At 40.6% G+C, this 20069-nt stretch overlaps 1 protein-coding gene across 1 annotated transcript in view; it reads left to right on the top strand.

The window, feature by feature from the left end:
* Positions 1–20069, top strand: part of LOC137653989 (BRCA1-associated ATM activator 1) — a 379147-nt gene that overhangs the window by 322307 nt on the left and 36771 nt on the right. Inside the window, exons 17-21 of the mRNA XM_068387628.1 lie at positions 289–416; positions 559–661; positions 783–932; positions 10945–11118; positions 13143–13300. Of these exons, the coding sequence (XP_068243729.1) occupies positions 289–416; positions 559–661; positions 783–932; positions 10945–11118; positions 13143–13300 (713 nt within the window). The remainder of the gene's footprint in view (positions 1–288; positions 417–558; positions 662–782; positions 933–10944; positions 11119–13142; positions 13301–20069) is intronic.

Here is a 20069-nt window from a genome sequence, read left to right as displayed (position 1 = left end):
TGAAGTTCTACTGATTTAACTACCCGATCAGGAAGATCATTCCACAACTTGGTCACAGCTGGAATAAAACTTCTAGAATACTGTGTAGTATTGAGCCTCATGATGAAGAAGGCCTGACTACTAGAATTAACTGCATGCCTAGCATTACGAACATGATGGAACTGTCCAGGAAGATCTGAATTTATTTGAATCATAATAGTGCCTTCCCTTGAACTATCTTAACAAAGATTTTTGTTTACACTAGTGTTTTCAAATATAAAAACATTAATATAATTTATTTGCCATTAGTGAGGAGGATCTCAACAACATTGTTATCAACATCATGCAGAGATCAACAGAAGATGTTGATGATGAAATCCGGTTGAATGCCCTAGAGTTTATTCACAGTCATATCAAGGAAAGTCTTCAGAAATTAGGTAGGCCTACTCTAATATGTGATCTGTAATATCTAAAAATTGATAAATACTGTACATAGTTGTTTTAAGAACAGGGAATGAGTTCAGTGTTTTTTTATTTCCGCTTCAAATTTTGTCTCATATTCTTGAGTGTGTTTTAAAGGTATGGTTGATGGAGAATTTCCAGCCGTGACATTCAAAGGAGGAAAGATAACCAAACTTGACATACATGTGATACAAAAGCAAATTTTGAAGATTATAACTTGGTAGGTATTTATTGAAATCTTTTCAAAACATTAGATTTTATTTGTGAATAAATCTGTAATGGAAAAGGAAAGGCAACAATCATTTCGGATAACTATTGACATTTTGTCTCTTGATTTCCAGGGTATGTGATTGTGGCTACTTGAGTAGTCTTCTCTTATGTACAAACGATCCAGTCACTACTGTAGCTAAAAAATCTTTGGAAATCTTTATCTTCCTGAATAATCTTCTCCATAAGTACGATATTAAAACAGGAGCACATCATGTAAAGAGGTGAGTACAGTACCCATTTAATAGAAAAGGATTCATTATGTTAGCAGAGCTCATATGATTCGAATGTTAGTTATTTTCATGAATCTTACCTTTAGATCACAGTGCTTCTTCATTGAAGCTTATCACAATTATTCTCTCTCATTAAAAATGTAAAGTTGCCATTCACCTTAACTCCAGTTGCGTAACGTCAACAAAAATTGATTCAGGTGGTCAATACAGTTTGTACAACAAAATAAATGTGCTCATCAATCTTCTTATGCAGTTTTTCTGCACATTACCAGAAATAGAAAAATACACTACTGTATTTGTAAGGACCTCATTAAGCCATGCTTGATTGAAACTGCAAGGCTTGTGCTTGGCAAGGAGCAAGCAAACAAGATAAAGTAGATTCTGCTCTGTAATGACATAGTAAAAAGACATATCGCCAAAATAAGTTGTGACATTCTTGAACAGGTAAGAATGGAATTACAGTGAAGCTCTTCCTTTGCTATTCAACGGGATGAATCTACTGATGTGTCTTCATGTTCAAAATTGTGTGTATATATACACACCATGAAAGGGAACTCAGTTGAAGAGAAATTCTTAAAAATTGGAAACTCTTGGTACGACAACACATGGCAGAGCAAGCATATATTTGAAGTAGTTAAGTTTTTTAAAGATGAAAGCATTGACAGGATAAAAGTAGCTGGGATTTGTACAGATGAAGGACCTTCAATAATACAAGTTTTAATTGTCTGAGAAATAACTTCCCTCATGTTTAGTTCACACACTATATGAATCACCACCATGCATTTGCTATGAAAACCCTTCCTAATGACCTTGCAGATGTTTTGTCAGATACAGGTAGTCGTCGACTTACGACCTATACAACTTATGATTGTTCAACTTTACGACCATTTTTGCACTGTGATGACGTAATAAGTATGTCTGAAATAGTGCACTAATAAGATAAATATTTCCATAGAAATAATCTATTTTCTTGAATAAAAATGAAGTGATTTATCTTGGTAAATTACTATTTTCTTTTATTGATAATATACAATACCCATTTTCTGTGAAAATACATTTAAGAAGTTTTGATATGTCGAGTTCATATCATATGTGTGGTAACATCATATTACCGGCGGAAAGCGAGGGGTTAATAAGAGTGATTTCCTTCCATTAGGTTAACGATTAGAGTTAGTATTGCCATTATTGGAATATCAAGTAACGATACAAAGTATTTCATGGGTCTATATCGATTGTTATGACTACTACTTGTGTAAATTTTACTCTACGCTAGCGTTATTTAATTTCTGATAATAGGTTGAAATTTATCTAATAAAAGGATACTAATTATTTCTTAGAAATGATCTATTTTCTTTTACCTTATAAAAATGAGATAGAGTACTTTGGCTGTGTAAGTTAGTATTTTCCTTCATTTCTTACAAGAAAAAAATAAAAGGTTTTTGCATATTTCGCAAGTCATTCTTTGTTGAGTTCACGTCACATGTCCTGTGATGTCATATTTTTGGTGGAAAGCGAGCTGGCAAACCGAATGATTTCTTTAGGTGTGTTACCTAGTAATTTTATTGTTCCCATCATCGAAACATGAAGGAACGATATCAAGTGATTCCGTGGTCTGTATCAGTTATGAGAATATTATACTTACCGTAAATTTAAGAAAAGAAATCTGACGGTGTCATATTTCTGGCGTATGGCTAGTGGCAAATCAAGAGATTTCCTTTCGATATGTTACCGTGAGAGAGAGAGAGAGAGAGAGAGAGAGAGAGAGAGAGAGAGAGAGAGAGAGAGAGAGAGAAATGATAATGGCTATAAACGAACTGTTTGAAGATATTTGGGATGACTTTAGAAAATATATAAATCACATCGTATGTTTGCATCATTGCAATAGCATGACCTTGAGATCAGCTGATGTTTACCAGAGTTAAACCTAATTCATTGTTGATTATTGAAACACTCCCAAAATAGAAAAATATAATATACAAACATGCTTTAATAAACCACAATTAAACACAATAATGTCAAATCAAATATGAAAGCTTAATACAGTAATGAACTAAAAATTAATTACTGTGTGAAGCTTAATAAATGAACTACCCGCACACACAAAAAGAGAGGGAGAGAGAGAACGTATTCGTATGTTAACTAATGATAACAGCTATAAATGAACTCTGTGAAAACTGTGATATCCTGTAACATATTGGTGCTGATGTAATACTCATCATGAGGATATTTCAAATGAATTAAAAAATTATTTAGAAAATGCTCCTTGTTATTATGTGCGCAATCTTTCGGTACGGTAGTGGGACCTTTATCCAGCTGATCACAACCAAAGGTAAACAAAAAAAGTTGGTAATTGTTGATTGTTAAAATGCTTCCAGAATTGGAAAATAGAATTTAAAAATGCTGTAAAAGAGCATATGATGTCATTAAAATAAGAAAAAGAATATACAGTAAGAAAATATTGATAAAGTATGACTTAGATTATTACCGAATCATGACGCAGCATCATAAATCTATGGAACTTCGCTTTTTAAGTTCGACATACGTCCAGATTGACTTACGACGCGTCTCTTGGTCCATATCTCGGTTGTAAGTCGACGACTACCTGTATTGTGAAAATAGTTGACCTTATTAGAGGAGTGCTGTGAACTCAAAAATTTTTAAGATGACAAATTTAGATAAAATTTGTATTTTTCCCTAACTAATACAAACCTGGAGTTATTTATGTGGATATTCTTTCAGCGGCATCTGGAGGTAGCCATTAGACTTTAATTCAGAGATGGCAGCGCTGCCTAACCGCTTAGGGTACTAGTCAGGGGGTGGCTGGGGGTTACCCAGCCACCTCTATATATACCGTCACAGCTAGCAGGACTTCTTTGTGACAGGTGATGGCGGGCCAATTTATATAATAAATTCCTGGTTTGTATTAGAAAAAATACAAATTATCTCCAAATTTGTCATTTGTTCCCATACAGTACTAACAAACCTTCCATTATTTATGTGGATGACTCACTCTTAGGTGGGTGGAAGTCCTAGATCTGGCATGGACATTGACCCGGTTTTACCTAATACAGTATATGACTGTGGTCTAGGGAAAACTTTGACATCTCGCTGAAATATACAAAGTGAGTATATTCGAGGCCTGTGCAATTTAGTAAAATAGAGGTTGTTATTTGTATGAAACGTATGAGTTTTAAATAAGAAAAAACAACAAGACGTATCCCATTGCTTACCTCACAGAAAACAATGAGGACGTGGACAGTATAAAAATTTTATGACTTATGCAGAGGTTGAAGCCAGCTTGCAGAGGGACCCATGGCACTTTACCCCAAGAGAGGGGAAGATGAAGGAAGGAAAGCCACACATTCTTCTCATTCATCCCAGTCTTAACCCGGGTAACCAACTGCCACTTGTCCATCAAGGAGCCTGACGTATCTTAAACCACTTGTTGAGCAGCCACCACAGGACCGATAGTAAACGTATCCCATTGCTTACCTCACAGAAAACAATGAGGACGTGGACAGTATAAAAATTTTATGACTTATGCAGAGGTTGAAGCCAGCTTGCAGAGGGACCCATGGCGCTTTACCCCAAGAGAGGGGAAGATGAAGGAAGGAAAGCCACACATTCTTCTCATTCATCCCAGTCTTAACCCGGGTAACCAACTGCCACTTGTCCATCAAGGAGCCTGACGTATCTTAAACCACTTGTTGAGCAGCCACCACAGGACCGATAGTAAACGTATCAAGCCTCCTGTTGGTCCCGTCTTCGAGGTAATGGGCTGTAAATGTGATTTGTCTTTTCCACGCACCCGCATGGAGAACCTGCAACACGGAAAAGTTGCGTTTGAACGCCAGGAAAGTACTGATTCCCCTGACATCATGGGCTCTAGGTCGGCGAGCCTGAGGAGGATCCAGAGCCAAGGCTCTTTCGATCACTTGGCGAATCCAGGAGGAAACTGTGTTCTTTGTGATCCTCATTTTTACTCTCTCTCTGAATTAGTAAACAGCGATGTTAGTCTGGGCCGTGTTGCTGCAGTGCGTTTAAGATAGTATCTCAAACTTCTCACTGGGCAAAGTAACAACTGATCTGGGTCGTTGGTTACGGAACGAAGACACAATCTGAAAGGGCCCGAATCTATGGTCCAGCACCCCCGGATTTTGAGTCTTAGCAATAAACTCAGGGACAAAGCTAAGCGTCACTTCCCCCCATCCCCTTGAATGGGTGATGTCAGATGAGAGGCCATGAAGATCACCGACTCTCTTTGCGGAGGCTAAAGCGAGCGGGAATGCCGTCTTCAAAGTGAGATATCTGTCAGTTGCATAGCATAATGGTTCATAGGGAGGTCCTTTTAGGGACCTCAAGATGTGAACCACGTTCCAAGGAGGAGGCCTGATCTCTGACTGGGGGCAAATGATCTCATAATTCCGTATGAATAAAGAAAGCTCCAATGAAGAGGAAATGTCGACTCCTTTCAGCCTTTCACCGATGATACTGAAATGAGCTATTCCTCACGAAGGTATACTAGAAACTCCGTTATTACTGGAATAGTGGCATCGAGTGGAGAGATATTCCGTCCACGACATCAACCTCAGAAGACTCTCCACTTAGCCTGGTAGATCAAGGCTGAGGACCTACGCAAGTGGCCAGTTATGCGCCCCGCAAGTGGCCAGATATGCGCCCTGCAACTTGTCGTGAAAAGCCTTTCTGAGAGAGGAGATGCTGGATAGTCTCCAAGCGTGAAGTGGAAGCAACTGCACGGTCTTGTGGAAGATGTTCGCATGTGGCTGTTTAAGTAGATCTGGTCGTGGAGGGAGTTCTTTCGGTTGATCTACGAGAAGTTGCAGGAGGTCTGGGAACCACTCTGCGTGATGCCATAGCGGAGCTACAAGGGTCATCAATAGATCTTTGGACGCTTATATTTTGTTGCACTGTCTTCTCATCAGACAAAACGGAGGAAAGGCATAAACGTTGATGTTGTCCTACCGTTCTTAGAATGCATCTTGCCATATAGCCTGAGGGTTCGGGACTGAAGAACAGTAAAGTGGAGGCTTGCTGTTCAGAGATGTTGCGAACAAGTCTATAGTCGGGGAACCCCACAAACTCAGGACTTTGTTAGCTATCTGACGATTCAAAGATCATTCGTAGCCTACTATCTGAATCGCTCTGCTCAGATTGTCCACGAACATATTCCTCTTGCCTGGTTTGAAGCAAGCTGATAGAGCCACTAAATGTTCTTCTGACCATCTGAGGATCTTTACTGCAAGATGGCATAGAGGGTGCAAAAAGGTACTTCCATGTTTGTTTATGTAAGCCACTACTGTGCTGTTGTCGCTCATCAACACCATAGAGTGACCTGTCAGCAACTGTTGGAACTAATGAAGAGCCAGGTAGGCTGCTCTCATATCTAGAAGATTAATGTGCTAGTACCTTTATGATTCTGACCAAAGGCCGGAGATCGTATGGTGCAGCAGGTGAGGCCCCCACCCTTCTTTTGATGCATCTGTGAAGAGCATCAAATCCGAAGGGGGAACGAGAAGATTCTGAGTCTGCTAGGATCAGCTAGTTGTCCAGATATCTGAGAAGACGTATGCCATTCTTGTGAGCCCAAAATGACACCAGGGAACACTCGGGCAAAAACTTGGGTTGTCGCGAGACCGAAGCATAGGACCTTGAACTGGTATGTCTTTCCTTCGTGAATGAACCTTAAATACTTCCTTAAAGACGGATGTATTGGGATCTAGAAGTAAGCGTCCTTCAGACCCACTGTGCACATGAAGTCCCTTGGACCTACCATTTGAATGACCGTGTCTTCTGTCTACGTTCTGAACATTCTGTTGGACAAACTTGTTCAGAGGAGAGGGATCAATGACTGGTCTCTAGCCTCCGGTTTTCTTTTTCACCAGAAAAATCCCACTGTAAAAGCTTGGAGACCTGTCCACTACCTCTTAAAGAGCACCCTTCTGCAGCATGATCTGGACTTTGGCCCTGAGGCATAGCTCCTTTGCGGATCCCTTCGCATAGAAGCCGAGATAAGATACACTGGATCCCGAGTCAGAGCAGGGAGAGATTGTGCGAACAGGATGCGATACCCTAGGGCGATCACACCGACAATCCAGGGATCTACCCCGTGAACCTACCACCTATGCCAGCAGCACTGTAAGCATCCCTCACAGGTGGTAGGTGGTGAGGAATGCCTTACCTCCCTTCTTTCCTCTGAAGGACTTGGACTCCTTCTGTCCCTTGGAATGAAAGGGCCGCTCAAACACCTCAGGAGGTCCCAAGGACCTAGCAGTTGACTGGTTAGAGGGAGGTGCTTGCTGAGGCTGAGAAGACTGGGAAGATCTACCATAGGACCGAGATGTCATGGCCCTATGGAGGAGAGAATCATTGGACGATTTCCTCCATCTCTCAGCAGCTCTCTCTATCTCCGGACGGTATCCCTCCTCATGAGTATGGCATTCGCCCACAGGTTGACAACGTGGTGTGATAGGAACTCAAGAGTCCGGGTACCTGACATAAGAAGGACTCTGTCTCCCTGGCCGACTCCTTCGACAAGTCGTGGGAGCGAACCATGAAGCCTAGTGATCCCAGCCATAGATCCAGCCACGAAGCAGCCTGCATAGCATACTTCGCGCCTCTCTCTGTTTAGGAGCTCAACCACCAACAGTTAGATCATCAGAGAAGAGAGGGTCTGAGTGGAAACTCCCTTCATTAGGGACTGTACCGAAGGGTCGAGGGAAGATGCTTTTAAGAGAGATTTGAGGGTGCGAGAAGAAGAACGCGTCCCGCTTGCCCCTTAAGGAGAACAATCGCGCTTTGACTTCTTTTTCCTGCGCCTTCCAAACCTCTCCCATTGGGAGGCAGACCACTCCCTACACTCTGTACAAAGATGCCCTCGACACATAGGACACAGAGAGTGAGGGTCGGTCTCCAATGACGACACCCTCTCGCCCTGGACCCGTTCGCAAGATGAAGGCGACCGCAGATGAAAGACACGCACACTTGAAAAAAGAAACCAAAACTCAAAAGGTCCAATGACAGTCAGGAGGAGAGCACACACGTCCGATCTCTACCGAGCCAAAAGAAAAAGTGGCGTCTCTCACAGCTGTGAGAGTATATATAGAGGTGGCTGGGTATCCCCCAGCCACCCCTTGCCTACCCACTTAGCGGTTAGGCATGGATGCCACCTCGCAATTAAAGTCTAATGACTACCGCCAGTTACCGCTGAAAGAATATTCACATAAATAACAGAAACTTTGTTAGTATGGGAACTAACTCTATTTCAAGGAATGGGTGGAAGCCACACTGTGCTTTTATTTAATGCTGAAGTGAAATGGTTGTCATGGGGAAAGGTTTTACATCATGTTCTTGGGTTAAAAGAGTAAAAAGATACTTCACTTGAGAAGAGTGATTCTGCCAAAGAAATAATCTACTTGAGAAAATTAATATTGATTGATTGATTGATTTGGAATTATTTGGCAACTTGACATCGGTCATTGACACCGAAAGAAAATTACGAGTGAAGAGTTCAGGTTGAAAGTTGCCTACCTTGCATATTTCTTTGAAAATATAAGCTAACTGAACTTATCACTTCAGGGAAACAATATTAATGTTTTTGGCTCCCAAGAAAAGGTTACTGTTTTTCAAAGGAAAATTCAGCTTTATCAGTGTCATATTCAGGCTAGTGACACAGCAGTCTTTTCAGAACTGACAACACTATGAACTAGTATTGTAGAAGGCTGTTCATTTGTTGACTTTATTGAAGAGCATCTGAATATTATGAGTGAAACAATCAGCAGTTACTTTCCTGTCCTTTATAGGCAAGACAAGAGAGCTTGGATAATTAATCCATTTATTGTTGAGATGACTGAGAATAGTGACAGCAGCAAAACTCAAATTCCAATAGTAACACAGCAGCAAAACTCAAATTTCTTGCATTAAGAGAGGATAAAACCCTGTAAATGGATTGTAAAAAAAGTTAACTACTTGTTTGGGCCATTCCCTGACAGAGAGGTTTTAATGTGCTCATCCTTTTTGCTGCAACTTAGCATCGTGAGGCAGGTTTCTCAGCTTTAGTTCTATAAAATCCAAAGCCAGGAATCAGCCGAAAGACTTTGATGCTTATATGACATGTGCACTGTCCTCTACAGACTCTCACATCGATATTTTAATAAAGGACAAACAAGACCATGTTTTCCCATTGTTACAACCTCTGGGAAGCTTAACTAAAGTTCTTTCAATGATTGTTGTCAGTAAAGATGTAACTCAGGGATAAAGGTCAGAGGAAACAAAACACAAAATAAACTTCACAATATTTAATACTTAAATCTAACACAAATACAAGTCAACCTTGTCTGACATTGCAAATACCACAACCATACAATCAAAAACAAACAATACACATAAACCTGATTCACTCTGGATTCCCTATAATTAAAGAGCTAAGGCTCAATCAAAGATATAATAAAAATAAAAAATTAACCTGATAGGATCCTTAAACTTTAGCTGGCCAGACCAGACATTAACCTTAAATTAACTAATAGACTAAAAGAAGTCGTAGCTACTAAACACATTTAAATAATTATAATTAATTTCCCTATTTGATAACAACACAGCAAACCTGCCTTTAACTATCTTCACTGGGATAACCGTACCTATGGTTACCACGACAAAAGAAATGACAAAATATACATATGAATACACTAACCTAACTACAAAAATAAGTACAAGGCTCCTCACTTCTCAGTAAGAATAAATGAGGGGAGAGGCACAACTTAAGACGTCATCCTCTCTTCCTTCCAATAAGTAGGGCAGGCACAGTATGCCAGGTCCAATAATCCGTTAACAAGAAAACAGAGATAATCTGCCTTACCTGGCAACGGCCTCCCTACGGGCCACCTCACGAGCTAGCAAGCTCCCAACATCACTGCAGCTGCAATAGGTAGCTGGGACCAGGTAGCCAGAGACTTGACCAACTCCCTGGGATCTCCCTCACGTCAGGAAACGGCGGGGCAGACTCCATTCGCAAGCGACAGTAGCACCTGCCAGTCTCTGGAATAAACTGTCCAAAAGCAAGGCAACACTCGAGTCGCAGGTGACAAGAGCACCTGCAGACGATACACCAAGACAATAATCCGTCAATCACTTTCCAGAGCCGTGGTCAAAATCAACAGATAAGCGGTCGTCAGGAAAATTTTCAAAGATCAATGCAGCTTAGGGTTTGTGGATGGGGGAGTGCTCAAGCCCGAACTGTCTTCTGTCTGAGCACCCACCTCCAACATCAACACTTTCGTCATCACTCGGGCAAACAAAATACAATCATTAACACAATAGTTTAAAACAAGGTAATTGAGCGGGGAGTAGGCGAGAAACAATCAACAACACACCACTTTAAAACTACTTTAAGCTATAGTGGAAACCACTTAAAACTAGAACAAGGTTGACGTAAATAACTCAGAAAATTTACTTTAATAGAAAATTTACTTTACTCTAATACCCATTAATAAGGCCACAGTTTCTTTATTTTCTTATAATGATCAATACAAGAATGTTTTATTTCCAGTTTGTAATAAAAGGAACTATCCTTTGATTTTAATTCTTTGTCAAAGGAATTATTTCTTAAATTTACACACACTATTTCTTAAGACTTGAGTAGAAAAATTATTCTCTTTTAAAATTCATTATACATTAAGCCTTTAAATATTTTCCTTTCCTTCTTATTATAACTTCACGTAACTTTAGAGAAATTAGGTAGGCGTAATGGTGGTCTATCACACCACTGCCGGGAGTAGAAATACCAAAAATTGTAAGAACTACAGATCTATATTATTTGAATATACTAGTATGATTTATTTTTTCTTAAATACTAGTTTTTATATATATTTCAACATTGATAATTGTAGCTTCCTTTTTTTTACCTCAATAAAGCCTCATACTCCTCTTAAATATATCCAGTAACATTCTATTAGTTTACAGTTAATTAGTTAATCAAATCTCTTTTCAGAAGGAATTTTGAAAACATTGATATACATTTCAAACCGAGTGGTCTACCAAAGGAAAATGTAATTGAAGTAGCAGGTCAGGATGTAATGATGACTGATGATGTTCATGAACTGGAGGTGATTGACAAGACTATCAGTGATATTCTCCACTCTTCTACACTGGATAATGTCTCCAGGTAAGTATGTCATCCAGTGTTATTATTATTGATAGTAGATTATTATTATGGCTATTATTGATATCATCATCATCATTAGCAGCCAGGTTTCCATAAAGTCAGAATGTTAGAAATATGAGAGTTTCAAATGGGAAATCATCTTAGTATGGTAAAATATATAGCAAAAACAAAATCTTGTAAAACTTTCAAATTATTTTATGAGGTATGTGAACCTTTTTAATAACAAATAAAGTTTTTTGTCAAGTTTGAACTTATGAAATTCCATTCATTTCGTTCGTAGTGTATTAAAACCAACGCTTTTTGTTGGCATGGGCCTTTCCCTTGGTCTTCCCATAGATACCAGTCATTTAACTACAAGATTAGGAACAAGGCGTATCACTGCTAGAACAATATTGCTTGGAAAGTTTTGTAGTATATCATAATAAATTTATGGTTATCATCAACTTTACCTCCTGTAACAGCTAACAAATTCCAAATATCTATAGTCACTCCATCAAGAATATTCCTTTTATTGATTGTTGCTCAAAATTGTTTTACACAGTATCAAATTTCTTATAATCAAGGAATATCCTCTTCCATGGATGTCATCTGATGTAACTTGTAAGCTCTGTTTCTGTTCCTCCTGATTTGACTACCATTTATTTCTCCCTATATAGCCCTTCTTTCCATAAAGTAGATTAGGCCAGGATTTGGCATTTTATTCTCTGTGATTCCACCTCTAGTAGCATTTCAGACAATGCATCATTACCCAGGTAAATTTATGCCATTGCTGGTCAGTTACTTTAAAGCAAAAGCAGCTACTATGAAATAATTTGATGGCCAACCTTCAATGACCCTTTTTTATGTTAAGAATGCAGTATAACATAAATGGGAGAACATCTTCTGTGTCTAAATTCAATGAATTGTGATTGAAAAGTCCTAGGCAACTCCTACTGAAATTTTTTCAGCATCCTATTTTTTTAGCTATTGTCCTACTTTGGTATGCCAAAATATACTTGTGATGAAATTCATTCTTTATTAATTTATATATTTATCCCTTAAATCAATCCTGCTGAAGCTTGAAATTATGTTCATTGGTTAAGATAAACCACGTTATTTTATAGTCGGTTAATCCATAAGTGTTATAAATTTGCCATTTACTTGACATTTCAATTATTTTCAAAGTATTGCTGCATACTTGTACTGTACTTTGATGTACTTTATTCAAAATGTTAGAAGACTCGTCCCTGGATCATAACTCATACCCAACATGATTACCAAGTTTAGTCAAAATCAGTACAGTAGTTTTTGTGTAAAGTTGCTCACAAACAAATAGATAAACTAAGAAACATATAGAGTGAATACATACCCTTCGGAAAATCTTCAATTTTGGCAAAGGCAATTAAAACTGAATGATAAGTTATGACACCTCTATCAAACTCAGATTGCCTTTGGGCTACTTCTTTGGGAGTTGAATGCAGAGTAAGCCTTATGGAGTACTTTTTCCCCATGTTGTGGATTTTAGAGTAAATTTCTATGACTGCCCTATTGTTTACCACTACCCACCTTCCAAACATCAACACAATAAATATTGGATAAGACATTGAAATAAATAAACTTCTTGAAGTTGAATTTATTTCAATACTCACACAACATTTATGGGTTGCCACCTCCCTCCCCACATCTAATGGGGACAAAAAAATGAATGATGGAAGAAGATGACATCTAGCAGCCATAAAGTATAGTACAGTAGTAGTTCTCAAGGTATAGATGAGCTAGTCATACAAACCCATTACTAATCCTCTAATTTTTTAGTTTATCAACCAAGCTGTGCTTGTAAAATATACAGTGTAGGAAATCATAAATTTTTTTCTTATATATCATTCCTAGTTCTTGGGTCCTTTATTATCTGCAGGATTCTTTGTCCACAGAAGCAAAATTTCTTATCCACTGGAGGGCCTTGGAACATAATACTAATAGATAAGAAGGACCAGCTCTATATTTATCATTTCATTTATTTTATAACCAACTCTCCATATTTTCAGCATAAAGAGATCTTTGAATGCAGCACAGGAAAATTTGAGGGTGGACAATAAAAACGTACTTATCACTGCTGAGGATGTACCAGTGCGTAAAGCTGCAATTCCAGTTGAATACTTACTGCAAAGTTTGGATAACATCTGCCATCATGAGATTGTGCAAGGTATGGTCTGTTTGTTTATGCATCACTAAGTTTATTGACTACAGAATTTAAAATTTGTGAAGTAAATTCTTACAAGTTTGACAAATGTAAAAGGTTGAAAGATAACATTTTTTTAATTAACATATACCTATGTAATATTTAATAAGACCCAAATACTTTTAACTTCATAGAAACTCTTTTTAGAGGCATTTTCTCAGATATATTTGAAAAAATTGTCACATTTTTACAGTTGTCTAGAATACATTAAATCTTGGTAATTAACAAGCGATTTACTTCATAGCTTTTTATTTTATTGGTTATGATTAACCAACATTAAAGTACAGAAATGACGATAGAAGAAGATAAAGGAATGGCAACCTCTTTATAAACTACTATACCAAGCATCCTTGGCCCATCCATTAAGACTAGCCAGTACATTGTTTGAAAATGAAACAAGTGGTGGAGCAAATTGACAGTCAAATGTGCTTGTAAGAGAACTGTAACCCAAGACAGTGAAAAGCCATGGTACAGAGGTTGTCTCTATCCAAGATCAGAATTCTAAAGCTGCTTTTCATAGCTAAAGAATCAAAGCTAGCCATAAGGACATATAGCCTCAGACAAGTTACTGTAGCAATTCATCTAATTGAGAGTGTAAGGTTTATTGTGCTTATACCTGTTAGATGTTTGAGGAAAGGAGTTTGAGTAAGGAGTATGTAAGACTATTCCGTGTATGTATAGAGAAAGAAAAGTCATAAAGTAGAATCTGATGTCAACTGTCTGGCCAGTCCTTGAAGAATCCTTTAACTTTAGTCGTTATATCTCAACTGCTGACTTATATTCCAGTTGCCAATTGAATTTAATGTTCTTTGGGTTTGAGAGCGTTTGTTAGATTATGTTTAAGCTTCCTCTTTTTCAATATTTAACTTAGCCGGTGATTATATAGCTGCAACTCTGTTGCTCGACAGACAACTCTACGGAAAAACTCGCCAGCGATCGCTACACAGGTTGCGGGTGTGCCCAACAGCGCCATCTGTCGACCAGATACCCAGCTCTCAATGTAAACAAAGACTCAATTTTCTCTCTGTCGAGGTGTCGACAAGACATACTTTACTCGCTGTTGCTAAACTGGAGTTTTTCACATCTATTTGGTGAAGTACTATATTCTAGTTTTGAGCTTTCGCTATGCAGGTGTTTTATCTTCATCATAAATCTTGAACTCGTTTTGGATAGATTTAATTATGGTGACAAAGAGAGTATGGACTTTCTTTCACTTTTAAATGGCCGACCCTTCCCTTAGACGGAAGTGTGTTTAGGCTTTTAGTAATTATCTTATCACGTTATAGATTTTCCTCTATATATTTTATATCTCTCCGCCTTTATTAGGCCTCTTCGATTAACTTTCCATTTATTATAAACATATAAAAATAAATTTTAATGTTTTGTTTATATGCGACCTTTCCTGAGAGTAGGCGGTCCTAACTTGGAAACCGAAGTTAATCAACGTTGAGCCCTTTATATCGTAATTAGCTTTTAAAGAGCTAAGGATTTAAAACTTTTTAAATGTAATATTTTATGAAAGAATTTCTTTGATAGTCTTCGTACTGTTTTCAAAGATGAACTAACGTTTAGTTTATTTATGCTACGCAGTTGTTGACGTTCAGGACGTTCAACATGCGCTCTATCGTTACGATAGAGAGAGAGTGTATCACGGTTTCACTTTGCAGTAAGAGTAAATCGATTCTGACGTTTTGTTCATTCTTTCTTAGCTTAAATGTTTTAAATTCTATTTTAAAGGAACTTTTTATTTGAAAAACCTTTCAGTTTTTTCCTTTAGTCAAATAACATTTTTTTTTGACGAAATATAATTGGGCTCTTCTCTTAGGTGCGAAATCAAGAGAGAAAGAGAGAGAGAGATAGAGACGGAGGGAGAGAGAGGAGAGAAAACGTTCCGTTCAAGCGGGTAACGTTGTTCTCGAGTTACTCTCGTCCCTAGTCGCTGTACGGGGAGGAAGGATAAAACGTTTTTAGTTTTTTATTCTCGTCCCCAGGCTATGTGCGGTGAGAGATTGAAAACGTAGTTATATGAACTAGTGTTTAGTCTCTTTCCCAGCCACTGATTTTTTTATCTTAAAATATGTTTTCTGTTTTTTGCTGGTATTAATGAGCTTGCATTATACGACTTATTTCGCAATTACTACCGTTTAATGAAGGGTAGAATTGCGTGTTTCAGGTAGAAATCAGTAAAAGTTTCGATTTCAGTGAAATAAGTGCAAAACAGAAAATCGAAGTGATAAAGTGATATGCGCAAAGTGTTACAGTGTTGCGTCCGAGGGTTCGTCTGTTCGTGCCTGTCGTTCACCTAGTCCGGGACCTCTTGCATGCTCCCAAGCCCAGGGGAGAAGTAATGTCAAACGACTTATGGGTTCGAGAGGCCTTGATCAACGAACAGACGTTTTCCCTCTATGGTATCGGGTGTATCTTACCAAGATCTCCCCTACCATAAGACGAGAGAGACGTTGTTTCTCCTCGTCATCCGAAGGCTTTTCGCATAAGAAACCTGTCACAAGGTTTCGAAGCCCTTAAGCGAAAGTCAGTCCTTTCAGGACAGGTCCAGCATCCTGATTACAACCATTAGGACAGCTCTGACCCTATGCAGTCATCGGATAACTGCTCGCCGCCTAACAAAAGCGTAACACATACTCCGAGAGTCTTTTTTTGTTGGCAAAGTGTTGCGGTCACAGACGTTACCCTCGTCTCTTACCACAACCATTTCCGTTGATCCTTAATGGGTTGTATGGCAAGACATGCAGTATATGCTTGCCTCCCTTATGGAAGACTATTCTGCCGATTAGTCCGTTGAGTCTAGCCGTTTATCTCATCGATATCCTGGCTTTCAGCCAACCTAACGTTCCTTTGTGCTTACTGTTGACGTTGGCGTAGCTTAGTCACGTCAGTCAGGTTGTTGAGAACCACACTCGATGCGGTCTCGTGTGGTTTTTCAGCAGCATTTGGACGTTGGGCCACTTGCTGATGCTCCTGTTGACGTTCAAGACGTTCACTAACAATCGGAGTTGACTTGTTTTGACGTTGTGCGTCGGCCTCCGCATTCTAGAGTTCTTTTGACTGCTCAGTCTAGGCAGTCAAAGCAGTCTCGAGTGGACGCTGTGCGTCTTCACGCACCTGTTGTGGTTGACAGTTCAGTTGTTGACAGTTCTCAGACTGTCAAGCAGTTACATGACGTTGCGTTCTGGTCCGCTACTAATGCACCAGTGAGTGTGGACTCTGCTTGTAAAGCATTGCCACCACGGTAGGTCTCTCCCTTGCTTGAGACTCAGCTTTTATCGGACAAGGTTCTTGTAGATGAGGAAGTTGCTGTTCCCCCTCCTACTGATATTCCCTTGAGGACTCTGTCAGATGGAGAGGAGCCTAAAGCTGCTTAGCCCCCTATGGACTTTAATTAAATCATGATGATTTTTTAAGGATCTTTGTCCGGATCTTTTTGTAACTGCTGCTCCTCGTTCGCCTAAACGTCAGAGCTTACACTAGGCCTAGCTACTTCGAAGCCGTTGTTTTTAAGCTAGTGCTCTCTCGCTCTCCTAGAGAGCTTTACGTTGGCTAGGCGACTGGTTTTTCACCAGGAGGAGTTTGGGGGATACAGCCTTTGCTTTCCCTTCTTTTAAACTGGTTTATAGAGCGAGAGTCTGATATGACACGAGAGAAGTTCTCGGCTAGGGAGTTCATGCCTCTGCCCAGATAGACTTCTCAATTCTTGTAGACTCTCCCTGGCGCCTGGCCAGGAGACGCTCCAAGTTTTTTACAGGTCAACCTCACAGCTGTTTTCGAGCCTTTGAAGTTTTGCTGTACAATTATGTCATGCATAACAAGGCTTTCAGGGATGGTAAGCGGTACCTCCTCAGTCGCTAACCCCGTCTGTTGCCGCACCTGCTCCCGTAGACCCTAAATGGGCTTTGCTGCAAGACATGCAGTCCAAGCTTGCGTCCTTGATAGAGGACTTTAATGCGGAGAAGGTTGCTACCGAACCTTCTGGCCAACAACCTTCCAACCGGTCGGTTGTGCGCCCTGTTGACGCTGAGGTAACCTACTCGCGTCTGCCAGTTGAGGTGGTTCCTCCACCGATGCGACCCAGTGTGGGTTGCCAGCCGCACGTTGACGTTAAGCGACGCTCGGAGGTGGTTGTTGACGTTCAGGACGTTCAACAACCAGCAGAGGTGACTTGTTTTAACGCAGTGCGTCAACCTCAGCAACCCGGTAGGGTGTTGACTGCACAACCCAGACGGTCTAGACAGTCTCGGGTTGACGCTGTGCTTCCTCGCGCACCCATGGTTGTTGACAGTTCACAGACTGTGCAGCAGTTCCATGATGTTGTGTCCGGCTCCGTCACGCATGCACCAGTGCGACCGGACTCAGCGAGCCAGACGTTGCCCACTCCGTTGCCGTTTCCTCATCAGTTTTCGGATGAGGAACCCTCTGATGAGGACGTTGCTGAACAACAAGACGATCAGCCCCCAGAATAGATCAAGCCCTGCTATCCATCCAGAAGATGCTGAAGAAGGAACGCTGCTCAGTCAGGCTGTGGATGAGTCTGGTAGGGACGCTGTCATCCGTGGAACATTTTGTGTCACTAGGAAGACTACACCTCCGTCCTCTTCAATACCATCTAGCTTTTCACTGGAAAAAGGACAAGACGCTAGAAGCGGTCTCGATCCCGGTTTCCGAAAAGATAAAGTCTTGTCTGACTTGGTGGAAGGACAATATCAACCTAAGAGAGGGTCTTCCCCTGGCTGTTCAGACTCCCAACCACGTTCTCTTCTCGGACGCATCGGACGTGGGCTGGGGCGCGACACTAGACGGTCGGGAATGCTCAGGACTGTGGAACTCGAGTCAGAGGAGCATGCATATCAACTGCAAGGAGCTGTTGGCAGTACATCTGGCTTTGAAAAGCTTCAAGTCTCTCCTTCGAGGCAAAGTGGTGGAAGTTAACTCGGACATCACCACGGCCTTGGCGTACATCTCCAAACAAGGAGGTACCCACTCACTGACGTTGTACGAGATCGCAGGGACCTGCTCATCTGGTCAAAAGGTCAAGACATCTCCCTAGTAACGAGGTTCATCCAAGGCGACTTGAACGTCATAGCAGATTGTCTCAGTCGGAAAGGGCAAGTAATTCCAACCGAATGGACCCTCCATAAGGATGTGTGCAAGAGACTTTGGGCCATTTGGGGTAAAACCATCCATAGATCTCTTTGCAACCTCGCTGACCAAGAGGCTTCCAATCTATTGCTCCAGTCCCGGACCCAGCAGCAATACATATAGATGCTTTCCTCCTAGATTGGTCACATCTGGATCTCTACGCATTCCCACCATTCAAGATTGTCAACAAGGTACTGCAGAAGTTCGCCTCTCACGAAGGGACAAGGTTGACGTTAGTTGCTTCCCTCTGGCCCGCGAGAGAATGGTTCACCGAGATACTTCGATGGTTAGTAGACGTTCCCAGTAGTCTTCCTCTAAGGGTAGACCTTCTACGTCAGACACACGTAAAGAAGGTACTCCAAAGCCTCCACGCTCTTCGTCTGACTGCCTTCAGACTATCGAAAGACTCTCGAGAGCTAGAGGCTTTTCGAAGGAAGCAGCCAGTGCGATTGCTAGAGCAAGGAGAGCGTCTTCCATTAGAGTCTACCAATCGAAGTGGGAAGTCTTCCGAGACTGGTGCAAGTCAGTTTCTGTATCCTCGACCAGTACCTCTGTAGCTCAAATAGCTGTTTTTCTCTTATACCTGAGAAAAGGACGATCCCTTTCAGCTCCCACTATCAAGGGCTACAGAAGCATGTTGGCATCGGTCTTCCGGCATAGAGGCTTAGATCTTTCCAAACATAAAGATCTGCAAGACCTCCTTAAGTCTTTTGAGACCACCAAGGAGCGTCGTTTGGCTACCCCTGGATGGAATTTAGACGTGGTACTAAGATTCTTCATGTCAGACAGGTTGGAGCCGTTACAATCAGCCTCCCTGGAAGATCTCACTCTTAAGACTCTTTTCCTGGTATGCTTAGCCTCGGCTAAAAGAGTCAGTGAGATTCATGCCTTCAGCAAGAACATCGGATTTTCGTCAGAAAAAGCCACTTGTTCGCTACAACTTGGTTTTCTAGCCAAAAATGAGCTGCCTTCTCGGCCTTGGCCTAAATCTTTCGATATCCCCAGCTTATCGGAGATCGTAGGCAATGAACTAGAAAGAGTCTTATGCCCTGTTAGAGCTCTTAAGTTCTATTTAAAGCGTACTAAACCTTTACAAGGCCAATCTGAAGCTTTATGGTGTTCAGTTAAGAAACCATCCTTGCCTATGTCAAAGAATGCTTGGTCAGACTTTATCAGATTGTTAATACGAGAAGCTCATTCACATCTGAGTGAGGAAGACCGAACTTTGCTTAAGGTGAAGACGCACGAAGTTAGAGCTGTAACAACTTCCGTGGCCTTTAAGCAAAATATATCTCTGCAAAGTATAATGGACGCAACCTATTGGAGAAGCAAGTCAGTGTTCGCGTCATTTTACTTGAAAGATGTCCAGTCTCTTTACAAGAACTGCTACACACTGGGACCATTCGTAGCAGCGAGTGCAGTAGTGGGTGAGGGCTCAACCACTACAATTCCCTAATTCCTTATCCTTTTAATCTGTCTCTTGAAATGTTGTTTTTTTATGGGTTGTCCGGAAGGCTAAGAAGCCTTTCGCATCCTGGTTGATTTGGCGGGTGGTCAAAGTCATTTCTTGAGAGCGCCT

Source organism: Palaemon carinicauda, chromosome 1, assembly GCF_036898095.1.
Source record: "Palaemon carinicauda isolate YSFRI2023 chromosome 1, ASM3689809v2, whole genome shotgun sequence".
Lineage (NCBI taxonomy): Eukaryota > Metazoa > Arthropoda > Malacostraca > Decapoda > Palaemonidae > Palaemon > Palaemon carinicauda.
This window is presented reverse-complemented; position numbering and strand designations above follow the sequence as displayed.